Raw genomic sequence first — 24,355 nt, forward strand, 5'->3', positions numbered from 1 at the left:
TCAATTACACTGGCTGTCAGTCACCCCAAGGGGCTGTGAAAGCAGCTGGCGATCTTCAGGGCACAGGAAGGTGCTCATCATGTCCCTTTTGCTGTCCATTGGAAGAGTGGTGATATAAGAGCTGTTACAGTGACCTCAATAACAAGAACATGGTAGGGAGAGCTGGAAACACTATATGTTTAGAGCTGTGACAGAGAAGTGTTCTTGGGAAGACAGACCAACACTCTCTTGATTTTTTTCATGGGACTTTTTTCGTGCCTGAAATTGCACATGACAGTAATCATCAGTAATTCTGCAGGAGTAGGACAGTGTGTTGGCATACGATAACAAAATCTGCTTCGCCAGTCGATCCGTGCTGATTGTGGGGTTTTGTAATGCCCATTGGCCGAGGTGGGCTAGGTGGCAGTCCAGAGCAGTAGTCAAGTGTGTGCGGGTGGTCAGGTAGCCGGGAGATGGATTGGTATCAGAGGTATTCTGAGCAATGGTCGGAGTTCTTGCAGAGGTCAGAAGCTGGAAGATCCAATCTCAGGGGTTGGGTCAGTGGGTTAGGGAGCGAAGTCAGGCGAGGCAGCGGGCAACAAGGTACGGTCAGGCAAAGCAACAAGGCAAGGTGGTTTAGGCAACAACCAGCAGGCAATGGTCTGATGCTCGGATAGCTTCCTCTTCCTGTTGAGGGTCTTTATATAGTCCAGGTGCCCAGTGAGAGTGCTGTCTGTCCATCCAATCAGGGGCCTGAAGTAGGCTGATGTCGGTCTGTAGGCCTTTAGCAGTAAGACTGTTGGTCAAGGTGGTAGATCAGTTCATTGCTGTGGTACAGCAGCTCAGGATGCAGCCCATGGACCTAGTGAGCCTGGCTTTGATACTGGGGTCCTGACAGGTTCTTGTTTGAGCACATCACTGTTCATTCTGACAGCAGTTATGACTTTGACACAAGTGACTGTTACAGAGCTTTTCATCTACAGATCATGTGCTCAAACCTAGTCCACTTCAGTTGTGGATAAAAGTTGTTACCATCCGATGACTATGTGAAATGAATTGTTGGTTTCAGTTACATTTTTAAAGGACTGATATCACAAATGACAGAAAATTCCATACTGATTGGCACTCTTGTTGGCAGTCACAGCAGAGAAGGCAAGGATTGAAAGGCTATGGAGCTTGAAATACCATTTTTACCTCTTAAAATGTTCTGTCTAGAATCGGGTTGAGAGATTCTGGAATGGCAATATTGGGCGCTTCAACCGTTGCCTTCAGTGCTTTACCTGTTGCATGAATTTCAGTTAGCATGGTTGACAATCTAATGCTTTTCTAGTAAAAATAAACAAAATCGTTTTTGGCGTATATTTAAACTGCTGCTATCGCCCATGGAACTAGGGATTGTTCAATAAATGCGCCTCTGGTTTCAGTGCTGCTACAATTCTGACCTCTGGTGGAGGATGTGTGATCTGTTGCCATAGTGATTAAATATAAAATTACCAAACAACTTGTTAGCTAATGCAATTTTTTTTTATGTTATTGTGGTAGCACCTCGGAACCCCAGTCATGTACCACAGCCACATTATGCTCAGCACTGCAGAAACATGACAGACCCTGCCTGACACAGCTTACATTCAAACAAAACTTCTTTCTAAAAGGTTCTTCAGCTTTTGATGAAGTCTGGATTGTGCAGGACATGACAAACTCCACAGTTTTGCATTTATACTTAAGATATAGAGCGTCACATTTAGGGGGCAGTTTGGAGGACTTCTCCTCAGCAGAATCAGCAAGCTGCTCGAGGAGGAGGCTACTTCTACCTCCCGCAACCAGCAGCATTTCTCTAAGAGGCAGAGCAGATGGCTCCACAGCCCTCCCTATGCTATTGGACCTTAGGGGTTACATGCTGCCTCTTCAGTTTTGTGTCTGGGTTTTCCTAACAGAACCCACTCCTATAAATGACACAGCATGCCTGGAAACTCCTGACAACGTGTGAGCTAGTTTCCCAGGAGTGCTAGGCAATCTGATATGTTGCTAACAGGGAAGCGTTAAACAGCAGGATAGATTTTGACAGCAAATTGTTGGAGGTGAAATGTGATGGAGGGAATTTAAATCAATATTTCTGAACCTTAAAGAAGGCTTGGTTCAAGGGATTGGCAAAAGTTTAAGGGCTCTTATTCTTGCAAAAACCAAGTCACTCAACCCTAATTAATAAATATATGTGAGATTACCTCAGAAACTCCATTATGATATTGTTAAAACAAATTTCAGAGTGAAATTAGCAAGGAACTCATTGAAATCTTGTTATTGTACAAGGGGAGATTACTAAGGAAATCCTGCAATAATCCCATAACTGTGTGTATTATAATGGCAACATTATTTCTGGGAAAGTCTATTGGAACTCTTTCATATGTTAAATCTGAGTGAGGCAGTGTAGTAGGTACACTGCAATTGAACAATCTACATTTGCTAAAAAAATGTAAAGTTATCGTGATAAATACAAAGGAAAGTCAAAATAATACAATACCTGTGGGTTTTATACGGTATCTACCATACCCAGGGTATTGCAAAGCCCTGTAAAAAGTTAAATGGAGTTGTGTGTGGCAAAGTAGTCCTAGATAGTAGAACCTGCTTTATTGACATAGGGAATGTTTGATCCTGCACAATACAGCTGTACTGTACCCTTTGGCCTGGTCTACACTGGCAAGTTGTACTGGCATAACTGTATAGGTGAGGGGTGTGATATTTTTACTGATATAGTTATACCGGGACAAGCCCTCATGTGGATGCAGTTATACTGGTATAACAGTGCCTTGTCATATAGGAATACCTTTACTGGTATAAGTATCTTTATACCGACATAGCTGCATCCACACGAAGGTGATTGCACCACTTTAACTATACCAGTTAAGCAGTACAACTTTTATGTGTAGTCAGAAAGAGGCTCTAGATCTTTATCTTTGGACCCAGAATGGCACCAGATGAAGGCAGAGCTGTCCTGTTTAAGGTCTGTTAGAAAGGCTAGGAGGGAGCACTGGTACCTTTAATTCAGCTCCACTAGCCTAGCAATTCCAGCACTGTGTTCTCTCAGGGGATCAGAAATCAGTGGAGCATCATTATTTTATCATTATGTCCTTTATTATATGTATTCATGTATGTAGAACCATATGTTTGCAATGTAGTGAAAGTGGCAAGCACAACAGGGCTGATTTACACATCTAGCTGCCTGATCTCTGAACTGTCTTACATTTGAGTTGATATCAGAAACCCTGTGTGTTTAAGACTTGGGATTTTTGTGGGTGTTTAATACAAAAAAATTTAGATACAAGCTGCTTTCTTTGGACTGGCAAAAATTGTATTGACTAGATTATTTGGTTCTGTTGGCTTTGAAGAAACAGGCTGTCCCCATGGTCTATTGCTGGTAGTATTCTGTACTGTCCACGAGAGACCAGATTTGACTGATACTTAGCCAAAGGACAGAGGGCTGCCCAAAAGCACCTATCTGACCAGTAAGAGAGCAAAATCTCTGGAATCCAAAGTCTCTCGGTCCCCCTCAGCTAGAAGTTTGGAAGCTGCATCATGGGGCCTTAAGTGTGGGAAATTTGGGGGTACCTCAGGACTCTGACAAAAATCTTGCAAATCTCCCTGGTAATAAATGGTGGGAACTAATGGAGAACTAAAACCTGGTACAGTGGGACTGATTCAGTTCTCTTTTTTTCTTCTCCTTTTCAGGGTCTGAACATAATCTTTCATGTAGCCTTGGCACTCTTAAAGGTAAGTTATTTATTTTAACCCTTTTGTTTATTATAAAGCAGTATGAGATATTCACCTTCAGGGATTGCTTAATTGAATATGCCACACCTTCTAATAAAACCACATTGAAAAGTCTCAGACAATAATGGTTGGTCTCTCAGAGTTATCATGGAGGAAAATGAAAATATTGTACAGAGGGGGGTGGTTGTCCTTAAAAACTTCAGCTTTGTTGTTTGTATTAAACTGCTTCATCATGCAGTGAAGTTCCTGGTGACAAAGGTAATATAGTGATTAAGATGCCTCATAGATGTACCTGCTCAGAAGAAAACAACAGTTGATGTAAATTGCAGAACTCACATTGACTTCATCAGGGCCAGGACTTCATCTTTGCTTTCGTTTGGAAATGGAAGTGATGCTTGAATTGGACAAGTGCTCTGCAGTATTCCCAACATGCTACTGTCAAAAAACCACCGTATTGTCCAACAGTCTGCTGTTTAAAACCTGGTGCTTTTAACTGAAAGTGGCTGACCCTTCAAGGGGTAGAGACTACAACTCAAATTAGCACAGCTCCTCAGTTGTTAACATAACTACTCTGTAATGGGATGCAGGCTAGTGCCAATCAATTGTCACTAGTCCTCCAATGTCTTCCCACAATTTCCCATGTGTCCAGAAAGGACAGAGAAATTCTCCCACAATTTACTGGGAAATAATTCATAGAGCAGCTCACCTTACTGTAGCTCAAAGAAGTGTGGGATATACCCCCCGAAATCATAGCATCACACATGAGTGAGTGCAGCACCTTTGTGGACAACCCAATGTGAGGGTTATTTCATAGTGTGGCCATTGTCACTTGAGCTATGCTAATGTGAGGTATGTAACTCAAACGAAGACAACAAAAATTAGTCTTGCAGTGAAAACGTGACCTTGGTAACTGGAGTTTCCTTAGCAGATAGCCAGTTTGTGCCAGATTGTGTGGTTACTTTGTTATATTGACACATCTTCAAGGAACAGCCTGGAAAAAGGAAATTCATTTCACATACATTTCAATAGAGCTGTCAGTCTGCAATGCCACTAGCTTCCACTCTCAATTTTCAAAGTGACTGCAAAAGATGAAAAAATGTTTGTGCTCTATTATTGTTCTTGGGCAGTGGTGGACAGCCTGCGGGCCACATGGAGCCCATCAGGGTAATCTGATTGTGGACCGCGAGACATTTTGTTGACGTTGACCATCCGCAGGCATGGCCCCCTCACAGCTCCCAGTGGCCGTGGTTTGCAGTTCCTGGCCAATGGGAGCTGCGGGAAGTGGCGAAAGATTCTGGGGATGACTGGGAATTTAGCAGTTTGACATGACACATACCTTGTGAAAATGGAGTCCCACATGGTCAAGCAGGATTGTGGGAGAGTACTAGAGAACTAGCAACAATTGAGTAGTGCTAGCCTGCATCCATGAGACAGAATGGTCATGTTAGCAGCTGTGAGTTGGTCACTGGGGTTTTGCCTATGCCCTTAGTCATGGCAGCCAACTTGAGTGACTAGTACAGCAATACAGAAGAGAGGAGTTTGAGTGTGAATGGGAGTCTAATTAACAGGATTACTTGAGCTATAACATGAATCAGCTTTCCAGTGAAGACAAGCCCTGTAAGGGGGAAAGTGATTTTTATCCAGAGTGTTGAATGCTTTTTTGTTTTGTTTTTGTTACCACTCACTTAACAATGTATTCTGCCTAATGAACAATTAACAGGCAAGCTCCCTTTTTCAAAGATTTAGCACCCCGTCATAGCAATGAAGGGCTAAGAGAGCACCTAATCCACTTCTTTGGGTTTTCCAAGGGAGACCTCCAGCAAAAACAAGGAAGACAAGATATGTGAAACCTGAGATTTCAAACATAAAAATCATGCAGAATAATCCCAGGATCCTCAAGAGATTTGTTTTTGCAATTGAAGTCAACAGTTCTTACATGTTTTCCCCAAATATCTCTATTTCCCAGAGTCATCAGAAAGAGCAGGTGGGACAAAGTGTTATTGATAGCTCAAAACTGAACCGAACAGCTCTGGTTCTTGGATCTCATGGATCTAGAATTGGACCTTGAAGTCTCACTTCTCAATCTCCTGGGTGTATTCTCTCAGGATCACAGCTATGTTCTTCACATGGAAGTTGCTCAGTCTTAAAAGTTTGCTACTGGCCTGTCAGGAGGTTTCAGCTCTGACTGTTCTGCAGAAGTTCAGGAGATCATTTCAGAAAGCAGAAAACCTTCTCATAGACAGCTGTTTATGCTGAAGTAGAATAGCTTTTCTATATGGATTTCCCAGAGTTAGTGAGTTCCAAATCCTGATAGCTGGTCCCTATATCCTCACCCAAAATTTATTTTACTAAAGTAGTCTTTTATTTCCGTCTTAATCAGCTCATTAACTTACCTGTCTTCTTCCCTAAACCCCATTTGATTCTGAGAGACATTAGATTATACACCTTAAATGTTGAGAGCTTTTACTTATCTCCTAGACAAGACAAAGCCAATTAATTAAACTCTTAGGGCTTGTCTACACTACCCACCGGATAGCAGGCAGCAATTGACACAGTGGGGGTCAAGATAAATTGACTGGTGAGCGCTCTCCCATCGATTCCGGTACTCCACCAGAAAGAGACGCGCAAGCAGAGTCGATGGGAGAGCATCTGCTGTCGATTTAGCACAGTGAAGACACTGTGGTACGTAGATCTAAGTACGTTGACTTCAGCTACACTATTCACGTAAATGAAGTTGCGTATCTTAGATCAACCCCGTGCAGTAGTGTAGACAAGCCCTTAGACTTCTCATAGCTCGTAGGGCTAAAGCTAGGGGCCAGTTTATCTCAGCACAAAGTCTCTCTAATGGACTAGGTTACGTGTACACACATGCTGTCACCTGGCGGATGTTTCACTATTTGGGGTATTGGAACGTACTCTGCTACATCCAAAGACGTTTCAGCTGCATGCCTACATGACGTTTCTATCACATACATATGCGTAGGCTGCTGGTAGTCTTTTAACACCATGTTGATTAGACTTGCTCTGAACAGGGTTATGTGATACGGTTTTTAAAACATCTGCATCAGCTCAGTCGTCTGTCTCCAGTAGTGCTTCCAACGTTGCTAACACTTGTGCAGCTGAGCTGATGTTAGCAACAGTAGTATGTTTCTAGAAAAATTTTCAAGTGTAGGCAAGGGCCTTGGTGTTATGTTAGGAAGAGGATTGAACCCCTAAACATCTGCCTTTAGAAAGGCCTTGTTATGATTAAGGAGACTTCTTGTTTTAAATTATTAGCCCTGGTTATTTGTAACATAAAGCACTCAATCTAATTACTTGATGATTATCTGTACATTCTACCTCCCTTGCCCACTGAGTCAGTTCTGAATTGACTACCCCAGATGATTAGAAGGGAAAATTTTTAAGAAGGTATTCTGGAATCACTTTATAATAAGCACTTTCTAAGCTTGTAACTGTCTGCATTTTGGTTTGTTACTCTGGTTAGCAACTCTTAAGACAATACATTATGTTGCATTCATCCTTATGTTGCGGCAGTAACAGGCACTAGACAGTAATAGAGAAGTTATCTTGATAAAATATTTCCCTATTGGAAAGCACAAAATAACCACAAAGAGAATATAGTCAAGTGAGATCAGGTTCTAAATTAGAAACTACTTATTAGTTTAAAAGGATGTACCTTTCACTTTTTTACAGAAGACTCCATTTCCATAGCAGCAGCAACATGGAAATGATGATCTAAATTAGAGGATGGCTTGCTTTCAGCAGGAATTGCTCTTCTGTTTGAGGGGATAGGATTTTTGTACTCTGAGTTCTGGAATAAATATTTGCCGCTTAAATGTATTTGTCTCCAACTTTTATAGCTTAGAAACCATATGTTTTTAGTTGATCTGTCTTTCAAATAACAGTAACGAAATCTGAGTGCTTCAGAACAACATCTTTATGAAACCATGTGCTTCTGAGGAGCTTGTTCCTTACCAGAGCTGGAGTTGGATACTGCATGTAGACCAACAGGTCGGGGGGCTTGTCTAGGTAGACCTCGCCCCAGGCCTAAATTAATGGCAACTTTAGTCGTTTTTTCTCCTCCACAATCTTTTGGGTGATTTCTAATTTTAGGAATCAACAGGCTATTAAAGAGCCTTTATCCAGTAAATGTCATTTCTTCCTGGCATCTGTGAGTAATGTTCAGTAATGTCCTCTAATTACCAACAGAATTATAACTCTGGTCCTGACCTGTCTACTAACCTAGTAAATTTGGTGTCACTGCTCTACCAGGTGCCTAGATTAAAACTGAGCTTTCGCTAGAGTTTAAAATGACAGTGAAGCTCCTCTGACCAATAACCTGGGCATGCTAACCTGCTTCAGAGAATAAAATGATAGTCACAGGAATCGGGGAGGAACCTGCTCTCATCCCCACCTCCATGATCTAGCACATTCACAGCAATGCACAGTTGATTAGGCACAATCATCATGTGTTGTTTTGGTTGCTTTTCTCTGAACAACAGGCATTGGCCACTGCCATAGACTCCCAGACCTGACTGGGAGTATTAGTCTGATTCAGTATGGAAAATAGAGTGTTGAAGGAAATACAACTTGGACACTGTAGGGAAAGTTTAAGTGTTCCATTTCATCACATCTTCCTCCAACAGTTACTACCTTTCAGATATTGATGTAGAATATAAAACAGGGGTGACCAAACTTACTGACCCTCCAAGCTACATCTGATAATCTTTAGAAGTTAGAGAGCCGGGCACACCTGCTGGGGCTTGGGATGTCTGCCTGGCAGGGAGGAGGGTTATCTTGGGGATCAGGGCTTCAGCAAAAGTGGGGCTCAAGCCCCAAACCCCAGCAGGTGCACCCCATGGGACTCAAGCCCTGAGAGCCTCCTCCCCACTGGGCAGAAGCACTGAGAGCCACGACCCTGCTGTAGGGCAGAAGTCCAGAGCTCCCCACTGCCAAGTCTGGTAGGTGGAGAATGGGCTGAGGGAAGGGCATAGGAGGCTCTGCAAGCTGCTCTTTAACTGTAAAGCGGCTTGCGAGCTGTGGTTTGGCCACCCTGACATATAGCATCCACAAAGCATTCTCAATTATAATTTTGTCCAGTTGGTGGCAGTATTATACAATTCCTTATTGTTTAGATATTTAATATTGTAATTGTAACTGAAGCATTGTTAATAAGTTGAGCTCATTGATGTAAACAACTTTCTTTGCTCTCACCTCCCAGCTCCCATGAGGGAGACAGACTAAGGCACAGCAGCGTAAAATGAACATTCATGTTTAAATGGCAGATACACTGTTAATGAAGGACAGTTTAGAGCACTTTCACAAGCAATTTACTATCTTGACATATTCATAAAAAGGACGCTCATTAAGAATATAGATTTAGAATGGTGAAAAGGAAAATGAATTCCCATTCCAGTGCATGGCACCTATTCAAGTGCCTTTTATCACCTGGACAGCCAGCTTCTTTGTTGTGGATTGCAAAGTAAACATTAAAATATTTGCATCTGTTAGGAAACCTGTTCCATTAAAAAGTGTCATTTGACACCCCATTTTAGACAAATATGGAAGGCAATTTTAGCCATTGCAAGCTTTTTTATTCCCACTCAAAAGTTCTTAATTGAGTGAGCTGCAAGTGTAAAGCAAGGTTTACAGTGGAATTTACATTTTCGATTAATTGCATCCAAACTTATGTAGCTATATCACAAAATGCGACTTCTGAGCAAATGTTCTCTTGTTTATGGTTAAGCAACCATCAAAGTAACATAGGGAGGCTCAGGAAAATCAGTTTTTTTAATCAGATTTTTAAATTCTACACATTATGTATTGTTTCCTTACTTTAATCTTCCTACTCGGTTACCTGGAAAATTAAATGCACACTTTTCAATTCAGTTTGGGGCTAGCAAAATGAGGCAAGTATAAAGATCCATAATCATACAGAAGTAAAAGTTTAAATTAAAATACACGAAACTGAAACACAAAGAAAATAGTGTGCAATAACTACAAGTGTAACAAAACATAACATAAGAATGGCCCTACTGGGTCAGACCAAAGATCTTACTCACAGAAGCTCGCTATCCTGTCCTCTGACAGTGGCCAATGGCAGGTGCCCCAAAGGGAATGAAAAACAGGTTATCGTCAAGTGATCCATGCCCTGTCACCCAATCCCAGCTACTGGCAAACAGAGGCTAGGGACACCATTCCTGCCCATCCTGGCTAATAGCCACTGATGGACCTATCTTCCATGAATCTATCTAGCTCCCTTTTGAACCCCGTTATAGTATTGGCCTTCACAACACCCTCTGGCAAGGAGTTCCAGAGTTGACAGTGCTTTGGCACCGTGACTTCTTGGACATGCGCACTCTCTTTGTAGAGATGAGCTACTTACAGGCTGTGGACAAAACAAAAAATCTTGTCCACAGTTCATAAAAATCCCCAAACCCTGGCAGTTGATCAAGTGCACTGATGTAGGCAACCACTAAGAAAATATTGGTTGGTTGCGAACAGATCAAGGCCCATCCTTTGGTCTGTAAAAAGATACTAAGTTCAAATGTACAGGGGTTGGAAATCTTTTTAACATATGCTATCTAGAGTGTCTTAAAAGTTAGTGATAGGGAGTACTTCAGACAGCTCGCTGGTGGGGTTGGGCAGGCTCAGAGGCTCCCCATTTCCAAAAATAAATTAAAACTAGAATGAAAAAGGTGTATTATTTGATATCATTATTCTTCTGTATCTCTCCTTTCCCTTCTCTATCCTTTGCTACCTTCACTCATCAAACCAACCTGTTAGGGACAACTTGCTCTCATGCAGTGAAATTTATCACTATGCAGAGGGCCATCACAACTGGTGTACCTCTTAAAGCCAGGGTTTATGTGGGAGGCAAGTGATGCATCAAGGTTACACTGGCCCTCTGCATAGGAGTACATTTCCTCTATAGCGAACATCTTGCCAGTAACGCAGGGAGCCCTTTTCATTCTGCTCTCATGCTACCTTGTCAGCTCCTTTGGGTGGACGCTTACACCTACCCAGCCCCAAATTTTGGGTCTTGTGCTCTGGGCGGTACCAGAACTTTAAAAATCAAGGATAAGATTTTGTTCTCTGCCTCTCAAGTCCTGTCTTCACTGCAACTGTCAGCTCAATGTAGTGCACTCGAATTACTGCATTTGAGACAGCCTCGCTTTAGTCACTCAAGACTGGGAGTAGATGGGTCATTACAATAACTAATTTCCCCATACTAATTTCCCCCTACTGTTACTCACACCTTCTTGTCAACTGTTTGAACTAGGCCACCTTCATTACCACCACAAAAGTGATTTTTCCTCCCTTGGTATTCTACTGTTAATTGAATTGTCTTGTTAGCACTTACCCCCCACTTGGTAAGGCAACTCCCATCTTTTCATGTACTGCGTGTATATACCTACTACTGTATTTTCCACTCCATGCATCTGATGAAGTGGGTTTTAGCCCATGAAAGCTTATGCCCAAATAAATTTGTTAGTCTCTAAGGTGCCACAAGGGCTCCCCATCGTTTTTATTGATTTCTTGGAATTCTACCAGCAGGACTACAGGTATGTCAGTGAAGGATAGGCAGGGGACAAGAAGGCACTGCATCTCTTTCCTCACTCTGGATAAAATTTGCAATATTGCCAACTCCAAATATTTAAAAATAATGAGTCAGCCCTGAAAAATCTTGAGATTTTAAAATATATATTCTGTGTTCTTTTTATTTGCCTTCGGATTCTGAGCCTTGAGAGCAGGGGTAGGCAATCTATGGCACGCGTGCCAAAGGCGGCACGCGAGCGGATTTTCAGTGGCACTCACACTGCCCGGGTCCTGGCCACCGGTTCGGGGGGCTCTGCATTTTAATTTAATTTTAAATGAAACTTCTTAAACAATTTAAAAACCTTATTTACTTTACATACAACAATAGTTCAGTTATATATTATATACTTATAGAAAGAGACCTTCTAAAAACGTTAAAATGTATTACTGGCATGCGAAGCCTTAAAGTGAATAAATGAAGACTTGGCACACCACTTCTGAATGCCACATTTTCACAATTTCCTTGCAACCAAGAGGGCTAGAGTCTTTTAAATGAGAGCCAAGATTCTCATGCAATCACGTGACTCCAAGTGCTTTAAAAATATTGTGAGACTCACAATAAAACTGTATAATTTATCAACACTAGGCCAGCACAATGCTTGTCTCTCTCACTTAAATCCCACTTAAGCTCTACATATAGGCTTCTTAGGGTACTTTGCAGCTAGGAGTGTGCCTCCCAGCCTGGGCAGACAGACACACATTAGCTCTGCTTGAGATAGCACACTAAAAATAGCACTGTGGCCATTATGGCGTGGGTGGCAACACAAGCTAGCCTCCCATGTAGAAGCCTACCCCACCCCTTATGTCCATACATGGGTGGCTAATGCATGCCACAACGTCGACTTTTTAGCACACTAACTTGACCAGAGCTAGCATGTGTCTATCTACCCAGGCTCCCAGCTGCAGTGCAGACATACCCTGACTGGCATCCAGCATGAGGCTGAGAGAGATGGAGTTAATTTCACCCCTTGCAAATGGATGGGGTGTTTCTGAGGCTTAGGCTGGCACAAGCCACTTCCCCAGGAAGTCTGAGTGTTCTGGGAGGTGAGGGTTATTTGTCCTTTCCTTACTGTTAAGTTTACTCCAGGCTCTCTCTGAGTGTTGTTGAAGATGTCTGACAGTCACTCCTCTCTTGGTTGTTTGTTGACACTGTTGATGTCATGTTGGATTTTCTTTCTGGTGAGCTATACAGGCTCAGTTACTTGCTTGGCAGGAACTGAGAGAGACAAGGATTTCCTGAGAAAAACTTATACATGAGAAGTAGATTTTTCAAAGATGCGGTTTTGGGGCTTCTTAGCCCACCGCTGGCTGTGTCTCTGGACACGTCCAAGAGATACCTCTGAATTCTCAGCAAAACTACAAAAACTGTCTAAGTGCAGAGCTAGCCCCATATCATTTTGGGTAGCCCTGCAAAACAGTGACAACAATTTGTTTTCCCTCTCAACATCCAAAGTGTAACCGATTCGTGTTCACCATTATCACGCTACTATGCACAAGGCTGGCCTAAGGATTTGAGGCATGGCTAGGGAGACGGTTATTTGAGAGGCAGAACAAACGTAAACTTACTCATTTTATCTCAAAAAAATGTGTGCAGGGGGAGCAGGTGCACAGGGGTTTGTTAGGTTCTTTCCCAAGGCTACTGCTGCAGAAGTGGATTCCAGCTAATTATTCCATTCAGCATTAGTGATCAGTGGATATTGTTCTGTGTTTTCAAGGCTGTCTTCACAAGGGAGAGATCTAGAAATTTATCTTTTTAAAAAACCAAAGCTGAGATTCTCCTTTACATTTCTAGTTCCCCCAGCTCAGGGAGGTCAACAGCAGTGGGTTTTGCAGGTTTCAAAGCCCAGCTCTACTGAGTATATTTATTGAAAATTGTCTCTTTAGACACCAAGTCTGTAGATGAACCCTTCAACTCCCATGTGAAACTGTTTGCCATGGATAATTTGTCCTAATAAGCTCAGGATCAAGGGACCACTATGCTAGAGTGTCATGTACATGTTCATGTGGATTTTAAGCTATTTTTTTTTCTTTAAAAGGGTTTGAGAATGAAAGCAGGAAAAATAACTCAAAATTCACCAGAATTCAGCCCTTTAGTGGCCCCAAGCCCCTGGCTTATTTGATATTCTCTGAAAACTGCTGCCCACCATTCTGGTCTCCTGTCTTCCAGTGTAAGAAAAACATGGTCTTCATGTATTTTCAAATTTATTCTCATTGCAGCCTGTGTTTTATCTTTCCATAGGAAGGCATTTTCATTAAAGAGAACCTCTGTTTTTTCAATGTTAGATTCTCATTAGCTTTTTAGTGACTCAGTCTTTTTTGATACTAAAATAATAATGGTAATCCAAAGACACTTTCTTTGGACAGTTCTGTAGCTCAGAAACTATCATACAAAAGCAATAGTTTATGATGTAGGAACTATTAGTGATGCTTGTTTTGTTATTTCAGTGCCTATCTATTTAACTTGGTACTCATATGGCTTCCATTACCGTAGTATTTGAGCGTGAGCCCAGGATGAACATTTAAGACATAAAACCCCCATATCGCCAGGCTCTGAGCACCCTTGACAAATACTTAAAAACAGCAGTAGCAAACCAGCAACTGTTTTGTGCAAAACTTCCCAACTGTCAGGGTTGTTAAGCACTGGAATAAATTGCCTAGGGATGTTGTGGAATCTCCATCATTGGAGGTTTTTACAAAGCAGATTAGACGAACACCTGTCAGGGACAGTCTAGATAATACTTAGTCCTGCCTCAAGTGCAGGGGACTGGACTAGACGACCTCTTGAGGTCACTTCCAGTCATACACTTCTGTGATTCTATGAATGCCATAGAATCATAGAACTGGAAGGGACCTAGAGAGATCGTCTAGTCCAGTACCCTGCACTGGTGGCAGGATTAATTATCTAGACCATTCCTGACAGGTGTTTGTCTAAACTGCTCTTAAAAATCTCTGGTGATGGAGATTCCACAATCTCCCTAGGCAATTTATTCCAGTGCTTAACCACCCTGACAGGAAGTTTTTCGTAATGTCCAACCTAAACCTCCCTTGCTGCAATTTAAGCCCATTGCTGCTTCTTGTCCTATCCTCAGAGATTAAGAACAACAATTATTCTCCCTCCTCCTTGTAACCACCTTTTACATACTTGAAAACTGTTATCATGTCCCCTCCCAGTCTTCTTTTTTCCAGACTAAACAAACCCAGTTTTTTCAATCTTTCCTCATAGGTCATGTTTTCTAGACCTTTAATGATTTTCGTCACTCTTCTCTAGACTCTCTCCAATTTGTCCACATCCTTCCTGAAATGTGGTGCCCAGAACTGGACATAATATTCCAGTTGAGGCCTAATCAGCATGGAGTAGAGCGGAAGAATTACTTCTCGTGTCTTGCTTACAACACTCCTGCTAATTAATACATCCCAGACTGATGTTCCCTTTTTTTGCAACAGCATTACACTGTTGACTCATATTTAGCTTGTGGTCCACTATGACCCCTAGATCCCTTTCCATTTTACTCCTTCCTACACAGTCATTTCCCATTTTGTATGTGTACAACTGATTGTTCCTTCCTAAATGGAGTACTTTGCATTTGTCCTTATTGAATTACAGCCTATTTACTTCAGGCCATTTCTCCAGTTTGTCCTAAACTAAAATTTCCCTCCTCAACTATCACAGAACCCTAATCTCCCCCAGATAGAAATCCACAACCTCATCTAGAATCCCCTGAACTTCATCCGTCCACAGATTCCTTCCCATGTGTGTGTTTTTGTTTTGATTTACACAATAGTTCCATAAAAGTACCTATCCTTTATTTTAGGGGCTCCTTGACACATTTTCAAACACAATCATATATTAAAACTACATCAGAGAGATGGCTTTGAACCATGCTCTTAAGGTCAACAAATGTGGGCTATTTTGAAACCAAGTTGGAGAGTGAATTCCAAAGTTGAGGAGCCCTCACAGAGAATGCCCTGCCAGCAGCTATTTCTCTAGCATCTACTTCTCTAGCAGGGAGCTCCTCATCATGCATCTCTGCTGAGCTCAACTGTGGCATTGTCGCATGGGCAGAAAGAGTCTCTTGGAGAAGAAAGCCCTTGGCCAGTTAGGGATGTATAGGTCAGAACCAATACCTTAAAGTCCACTGAGAAGCTAATGAGCAGCCTGTGGAGACTGAGTACTAGTGCTGTGTGCTGACTGCAAGACAAGCTGCTTAACTTGCAAGCTGTGCTCCCAGTTGCAACAGCCTCAGTTTCTGAGTTGATTTAAGGAGTGGCCCTTTGAAGAGCCCATTGCAATAGCCTAATGTTGCATGAATGGCAGTGAGAGAGAGAGTGCTGGAACTTCCTGACAAGAAACAGATGGAAATAAGATGTCCTGCTTACTTGTGCTATAAAACTGCAGCAGCTGGGAGTGTAACAAGACTGCCAAATCGCAAATTTGAATGACAAACAGCAGACCCACTCTCAATCTGAGGGGTTAAGGTAATTGTTGCCATATCTTCCCATTGTTTCTTCCAGCCTACTAATAGCAGCTAAGTCCGGGTTGAGACTCAGCCTGTTCACTCTCATTCGTGTGCCAATTGCAGGAGGTTCTGCTTAATAATGGCCTAGTTAATAACCGCTTTCTGTTAATAGAACCATTCTGCCTGGAACCGATACTGTACAATGGGCTACAACGTGAATTGGTCTGGATACTGGCAACAGGCATGCCAGCTGTTGACAACTTTTTTGTGGAAAGCCCCAGTCACTGGCAGGTTTGCGGGGCTGCAGCCAGGGATGGAAGTCTGGGACATGTGGAGCCCATGCCCCAGGATAGGCTGCAGGCAGACACCCAGATGCCAGGGCTTTGCATAGGGATCAGGGCACTGAGGGCCAATGGGCTGGCACAGTTACCTCACCCTGCATTCTCCAGGTTGTGTCCTGCCCTGGCACCAGGACCTGGACTCCACACATCCCAGCACCCTTGCACCCCATGGAAAGCCCCAGCTACAGGCAGGATTGTGAGGCTGCAGCCAAGGAAGGAAGAGCTGACCTGTATCAAGCCCAGGCCCCCTGTGCCAAGGCAGAACGCAGCCTGGAGAGTCCAGGGAGAGGTACCCTGTAGCCCCATGCTTCCTTCCCTGGCTGAAGCCCCCATAAACCTGCCTGCGTCCAGGGCTCAGGATGTCCCAGCGCTTCCTTCCTTGGCTTCAGCCCCCAAAATCTGTCTGCATCCAGGGCTTGGGATGTCCCAGCACTTCCTTCCCTGGCTGCAGCCCCCATAAACCTGCCTGTGTCCAGAGCTCGGGCAGGTCCAGCGCTTCCTTCCCTGGCTGCAGCCTTACAAATCTGCCTTTTGCTTACTGACAACTGCTGGTTAATGGCAACTTTTGGCTGTCCACTGAGGGGTTGCTAATAAGCTGCATATACTGTACTCCATCCATAGAGAGAAACATTCCACTGTACCCTCTGGCTCAGAAGCAATGGAGACACCAGATCATCATCGGCTTATTAGAAAAACACACACCCCTCCAAAAAAAAAAAAAAAAGATTATTTTCCCAAGGAAAAAACTGGGAGGGGTACGCATTGAAAAACAAAACAAAACCCTTAAAGGTTTTGTAAAATGAAACGCAAAAAAACCACTGTCAGTCACACATTTTGAGGCCAAAAGAGACCATTATGATATTCAGCTCTGACCTCCCGCACAGCTCAGGCCATAGATTGCACCCCCTGCATCAAACCGATAACTTCTTAGTTGAGTTAGTGTTACAATATAGCTCTTTTTTAGCAAGACCATCAATCTTGATTTAAAGATGTAAAGGAATGAGGAATGCACCACATCCCTTGGGAAGCTACTCCAGTAGTTAATTATCCTCCCTTCTAAAAATCGCACCTTCTTTCCAATCTGAAATTGTCTTGCTTCAGCCCCCAGCAATTGGATCTCATTATTTCTTTGCCTGCTAGAGTAAAGAGACATCTTTGTATTCACTTCACAAGCATATTCATTCTTCATACATAAAAAGAAACAAACCTTATCCAAAATGAAAAGTCTGCATTTCTGTAAGTAAAACAAAAGAACACAATAGCGGAGGCCCCCCGTCTACTAAAATTAGCTTGAGGTCTGTTGATCAGAGTGCAGGTCTTTCAAAAATTGACAAATGCTGAATGGAACGGTTCTGCCTCCTGCTGATTCCACCCACTAGCCCTGCCTCTCTCACCAGTCATTCCACCCTCTATGCTTCTAGACAGTTCTGTAAGTTCCTTTGTGTTTCGCAGTAGGCATAACAAGAACCTTCATAGTCGCACTGTTTCCTTTTTAATATTTTAGAGTAAAGTTTTCATTTTGAAACTTTGATTATGGTCATGGACTCCTCAACCTAGCCAACAAAGGTCGAACAAGACTGAAAATTCAGACTGGAAATTAGGCATATATTTTTAAAAGTGAAGGGAATTAATCCCTGGAGCAACTTACTAAGGGTCATGCTGGATTCTTCATCATGGGCAATTTTTAAGCCAAAATTGGATGTTTTACTAAAATGTCTTCTCTAGTTCAAACTAGAATTATTTTGGGAAAGTCCTATGGCCTGTGTTATACAGGAGGGCAGAGTAAAGATCACAGTAGTCCCTTCTGGCCTTAGCATCTATGAATCTATTCACAGATTGAAACTTGATTCTAATATTTCTAGTACCTGCGAACTCTCCAACATATGTTATATTCATGTAAATACTTCAAAAATACAAAAACAAAATTGGAAAAAACCCCACTATGTTGTTTTGTTTTCCCGAGTGGAACTCCTCAGCTTTTTCCCAACCCGGTTAACACATCCTTTTCTCGCTAGTCTCCACAGTGGACCTAGCCATACGTTGTTTAGACGTGATAAGGTAGAACCTTGGGTAACCACGCGAGCCCTTCCATGCACTGAAACAATTACGCAAGAGCATTCATTGGAATCATGTTACAAGGCAACCTTTTATCTTCCTGCTTGGGCCTTAAGCAAGTCAGGACCACCTCATGATGAACAGTGCTGAAGTCCACTAATAAATCTATTAATATGGACTCCTGATCTTTAGTCTTCAACCAGTACTTCCAGTGCAGTCTGAATTCCATAACTGGTCTGAAGCCAGATCGGCAAGGATCAAAGATCTGAGGATTCTAGAATATCAGAGCTTTCTCCATAATCTTAACCCAAAATGGAAGATTATGGTTGGTCAGATTGTCTGTTACAAGTAAAGATTTCTTGTGCAAAGGTCATACACAATTTCTCTTAAGAGTGCTAGGACAATCTACCAATCACGGACCTACTACTTCCCTACCAGCCTTCAACAGCCAGGTGCAGGGTGTGGATCAAAGTACTTACTCCCTGTATATCCCAAGCCTCAGTGGGTATCACTAACCTTAACTAAATCAGAGATGGTCTAGCCTCCCCTCCTTCAAAATTCTGTTCTCCAGACAGCCCAGTCCAAACATGAATGATTTGCTCTGCAAAATAAGATATTTCCTTGCAGCAGGATGTACTCAAATCAACTGCCAGGAGAAGACTGCTTGGATTAAATAGGCTATATACTGCTAGAGCAAATATGTAGGTGCTGAGAGTAAAATGAAGAATTTCTTTTTTACCTCCTGCACAGCCATGCATAAGAGTTTAAGGAATCTTGGACAAAGTCAGCTGTTGCTAGCCCATAGTTTCTTCCACGACTGCTCCAGCCATTTCCCCATACACTTCATCTGTCACAGTAAACCAAGATGACCTGTGAGGATGGAGTTATTTTTGCTAACACCTTTCCCGTACAGTTCTTTGTCAGTCCAAGCAAATGTGTTCATGTTTTAATGGAGTTCAATAGAGATGATGCATTAGCCTGAATTGTATCAACTTCAATTTAGTATTTTTCACTACTGTTGCAGAGTTTATCCAGACATGTCTTAAGTCAAATCTTCTTCACATTTAGACTACTCATATGAGAGCATTCTGATTGTGATTTCAATGTGGTGACCCTGTATTGTGGAATTTCACTTTTTATAAAATAATGTTTTGGCTAGTAGCTCTGCTAAAGGGGATTATCCTGGATATAGAAAGTCCAGGGTCAAAAATGCTTTTTGCAAACTAATCTGTATTTGCAGAAATGTGTGCAATTTTCAAGGATCATATCTTTGTCATTTTAGAGCTTTACAAGATCTACCATCTTTCTATAAATTAGAAATATGTAGAATTCCATTATCTGTCTGCTTAGGCAGGGATATTATTTTAGTTTTCAGTCTAGTGTATGAATTGTTCCAAAGATATGCTCTGTTGGACAGTCCATTTTCTAACTGAATGATTTAAAGGCAGAGCATCATAAAAGGCATGCTTTCTCAAGCTCACTCCCAATGAGAGATGAAGTAGAACCCGGTACAATATATCTAGCCATATGGCAGAGGTACCTGGCCTGTTCCATGCATGGGAGAAATGGAAGACAATTGAAGGTGTGACATCACAGCATTCCCCCCGACAAATTTGCAGTTTTTTCTTTTCTATCATATTTTATACTTTGTAGAAATTCTGTTCCATCAGTGCAAATCTTCTCCACATTCAGAAACAGCTCCTGAAGTCATACTACCTGAAACAAACATAGGCCATGTCATTCCAGCTTCTTAGAATCCAGGTGCTGTGCTCTCTCTATCGGTAGTCCATCATACACCCTGGCATCTCTCACTGTTCCATGCAGTAATCTAGGAGGGACTGTAGTGTCTTGCCCTACCCACATATATGTGGACAGTATTGAATCTGTCTGTGTTTTTCAAAAGCAGATATGAATAAGGTGTATATATTGGTTGGCAGTCTCTTGATTTCCTCTAAGCAATGGTAAGAGGATGTAGTTCATATATCTGTGAGTTCAGGATTCAACAGCAGAAACTGTCTGGCTAACATTGATTTAAGGTAGACTGGGAGGGGGAGCTCATTGGTTCAACAGCTCACTATTGGCTTCTTATTACAGCATTTTCCCCCGAGACACACACTGCATGCTCATTCACCTACCTCCTTCTCTCCCCTCCCCCTCCTTTCCTACCCCTTCATTACTGATTCACAGCAAGAGGCAGCAGCAGCAGCTGCTGCCAGGATTGTCACGAATCAGGGAGTGCAATGAGCTCATCCTTTTCTCTTTGCAGCTTCATAACTGCCCTGGTTTTATTGCTCTTACTGCTGCTCCTGTCTGCTCACACACACATTCATAGATGCACTGGGCCCTGCTAGCTATCCTTTGCCTTTCTCCCATCAGAGCTTTCCTGCTCTCATTCTCTGCCATTTTCCTGCTCTCCAGATATATTTAGATGCATGTGTTCTTTGGTTTGTTTTTTGTAATCTACTTTGGACTCCTGCTAAGCCATTACAGTGGATCATATTCTTCTTTGATTCATAGCAAGATGCCTTGCTCTTTCTAAGACATTAGCTGGCATTCCTTGCTCTAGACAGAAGTGTGAACCTATTTGGGAGACCTGAGGCTAGCTCCTATAATATTGTAGTTTTTCAGATTGTGGCTAAGAGACTGCGATTCTCACTCTGGATACTTACTGCTTATTGCTCATGGAAGAGGGGGTACCTTGCACAACCCCAGCTGCCAAGCTCACACCACCTATCAAAAAGTCACAGGACATGCATGACGAGAGGAGCAAGCTGGTGAATGAGTATGCATGTCGTGTGCTGGAACTTCTTGGGATGGGGCATCGCCTGTTTGTGCCTCGGCTGCTTGCGGTGAGATCACATTTTCTTGAAATTAATTCATAGCTTATCTGCCATTCTCCTTTCCCCTCCCTATGCCTCCAAGGATCCTCTGCAGCTGTTAGATACATGAGGATTCCCCCATTTTCCCCCCCTGCTTTACACAGCCCACCTAAGAAGCACTGAATCCTGCTCACTGTCCTTCTAGCCAAGGAAGACTGGATGGATACTCCCTTCTGAGCCCATCAGTGCCACTCCTTAACTGGTGTGAGGGTCATAGTTAGGGCTGCATGAGAGAGATTTGAATGTTTTTGTTCTCCATTTCATCGTGATTGCTAGTGCAGTATGTCCTACTCATTCCCAAATACTAATGCAGAATGCATCGGTGTTTAGCATTCGGAATTCTTAACTCCTGATGCCAATGATTAATTTCAGACATGCAGGCAATTTCATCCATAATTTGAAGCAGTGATGCTGTACATTTGCTTACTTCTAACATTTCTGTGCTTGACTGTGAAAATCCAGCTGGCAAGGTGTAAAATGTCTAACTTATCTCTGAGAAGGAAATGGTTAAAGATGCTCTTATCTGCTGGAGCACCTGAGCTGTGTGTCTGTGAAATGGCCTGAAGCTAGTGTGGCTTGTTATGATACAGAGATGTCTGACCTGCTTATCATTTGTACAGTAGCACAAGAACAAAGCCAAACACACAAAATAGTTAAGCTAAAAGGCTGAAAATCACTAGCCAGTCCTGTCCAGTTCTCTTCCATGGTTCTGTAACTAAACCAGTCTTCGGTTCTGTTGTATAATTGGTCCAAAGCAGTTCTGTTATCTAATATCCAGTATTTCATAGCTGAACATAAATATTCCAACTAAGCTGGTTATTGTGTGTAGGAGGGAGTTCTTTAGCTGGACCCAGACAGTTTTATAATGGGGAATTGGTTTTCTAGAGGGAAAGGGGGTTTTCTTTATTGCCATATTCTAACTAATCCTTGTACTATTCCTAGAGTGACCTAAGCTTGGTTTTTTACAAGTACTTTAGAAACCTATTCTTGATCTCCATTTTCTGCAGTAGACCCAGATAAGTGACAATCTGTTCCTTATAGGATGTTTAAGGCATAAGAAGTTCACCAGAATACTCCCTTCCTTCTGCATCGTGAGACATCAGATCAAAAACCAAGTAGTTTCAGTTACTTGAAATGAAAAGTGATGACAGATTTGAACATCATCATTTGGTGTGGGTATGGATTTAGTTCTCATCATAAAGAGAGGCTAATAACAGGTTTGAATCAAACTATAAGCATTATCCAAGCTTCCCCCCGCAGCACTCCTAATACGCCCAAATCCTGAGCCGTATGCAGAATATATTCCATTAATGAGTGATGTGAAAAATATGCTCTATAGCAATTACATCAGCCTGTAAAATTCTCACCTGAGTCAAGTACACTTGTTGAAAGGCAACTGAAATAATTAATTTCATTTGGGTTTTTCCCTTCATTATCATCACGGTTAGACTGAGCGTGTCTAGTCCTTGAATTTATGTTTGGGCCGATACATTTTCATGATTATTTTGCAAGTCTTAATTTACAGTGCCTTTTGGAAGTCTGTGAGTACACACAGCTGCACTGGAGAGATTTGGCAAGAGACATTGTGTATGTTCAGTCACAGAGTTATTAGCAGTGCACTTGTGGATGGCAATCCATTGTGCATAAGACTTAGGCCAGGTCTACACGAAAACTTGTGCTGGTACTGTTGGTTAGCATTGTGATTCTTTTTTTTTTACACGACATTTTTATACGGGGGAAAAGTGCTTTTGCCAGTGTAGCTTGTTTTGTTCCAGGAAACAGTGTAAGCTATACTGGCAAATGCACTCTTTTGCCGGTATAAACTGCATGTACGCTAAAGGCAGATCATTTTCTAACAGACAAGGCCTTGGTTCTCGGAAAGTTTACTCACTACTCTGGTAGAAAGTACAGTAGTTCAAGCTTTATCTTATTGGAGTGGCTAACGATGTGGGATCCATGACTAATACTTACAGGGCAGCATTATGGGGAACCATGTCACATATACCATTGCAGATTTTCTCCTATCAATGGAAAAGGAATGGATGCAAAGCTTTAAAAAAATTAGCAGATAATTCTTGATTTTAGATTACCAGATTTAGAATATGTAAGAGATTAAATAAGAGACATACAGTTTGACCTATTTGTCTTAGAAGAGTAGATTTTATATTGTGCAAGATCAATAGTAATAGTAGTACCTAGCTCCTATCTATGCGCTTTTCATCCATAGAGCTTAAAGCACCTTGCAAAAAGAGGTAAATATCATTATCCCCATTCTACAGATGGGAAACTGTATAGGATAAGAGTATTTCACATAGAAAACAAATATAATGGTAGGGAACTTAGAAATGAATTAGAGAGAACGGGGTCTGACTTTCCACTGCCGTGCGCTCTGGGCAGACATTGATCTCTGGTCAAAGAGGGTGTAAAATGCTACCATTTTGATGTGGTAGTGTTTTATACTCTGTACAGGTAGGTGTAAATGATTATACAAGATACAAGACAGTGAAGAATCAAGTCCAGAGTGTACAGTGTAGATGACCCTGAATCTCATATACCTCATCACTTCTTAGGTAACAATTAGAGTCAGAGTTGATGTTGATATTACTGAAGCAGGCTGGAAATTTCTGCAAAGCAGGACAGAGTAATTAAATTAAAACAAACAAGTCAGAGTTACATTTTCCGCTTTGCATGTTCTTAACTATTTTGGGGAGCTTCATTGTGACATTGTCTACTCACCAAAAAAAGTAATCAAGGTGGGTATGTTATACTGCCCATAATTTCAAAACAGTGTGCATTCTCTTCTCCTGTTTCATGCTTAGGGTTATCCAAAACTGCACATTTTCAGTGGAAAGTGCTTTTTCTGAGTTTCAGTAAAATCCCTTGAAGGGCTTTTTACACATCTACAAAAACACACTTTATCCATTTAAAAAAAACCTAAACATTTTTACCCACCCTCTTAAAGACACAGCTATGATGAAACAGGCTGAAGTTTGAAACTTCAACTTGATATGGCCATGGACATCTTTGAGATCTACTATTTTTCTTTGGTTTGAAAGAAAAATCAGTTTAACAAAAACACAACTATTTGAAAGCTGCTTATTGAGTACTAGAAAGTGTCCTTAAGTCCCCACATACACAAAAACACAACATGGCTGTGCAGGTGATTAAGCTGGAATTGCTGGTTCACCAAGCTTACAAAGTTTTTTGTTAAAATAAGCAGATTGACTGCAGGCCAAGAAGTTTACAGATCTTTGTATGCTGAATGGCTCCAGAAAAAAGT

General features: G+C 41.9%; 1 protein-coding gene across 10 annotated transcripts in view; it reads left to right on the plus strand.

Annotated features, from left to right (window-relative positions):
* The window catches only part of RABGAP1L (RAB GTPase activating protein 1 like), a 556,714-nt gene that overhangs the window by 412,110 nt on the left and 120,249 nt on the right, over nucleotides 1-24,355 (plus strand). For 9 of the 10 annotated variants that reach the window (XM_007061167.4, XM_027823604.3, XM_043521568.1 and 6 more), the window contains one exon: nucleotides 3,703-3,744. In XM_007061167.4, the coding sequence (XP_007061229.2) occupies nucleotides 3,703-3,744 (42 nt within the window). Of the gene's footprint in view, nucleotides 1-3,702; nucleotides 3,745-20,816; nucleotides 21,046-24,355 lie in introns of those variants that run through there. The other variant, XM_007061170.3, reaches the window with a different exon arrangement.

This window comes from Chelonia mydas, chromosome 8 (genome assembly GCF_015237465.2).
Source record: "Chelonia mydas isolate rCheMyd1 chromosome 8, rCheMyd1.pri.v2, whole genome shotgun sequence".
Taxonomy (NCBI): domain Eukaryota; kingdom Metazoa; phylum Chordata; order Testudines; family Cheloniidae; genus Chelonia; species Chelonia mydas.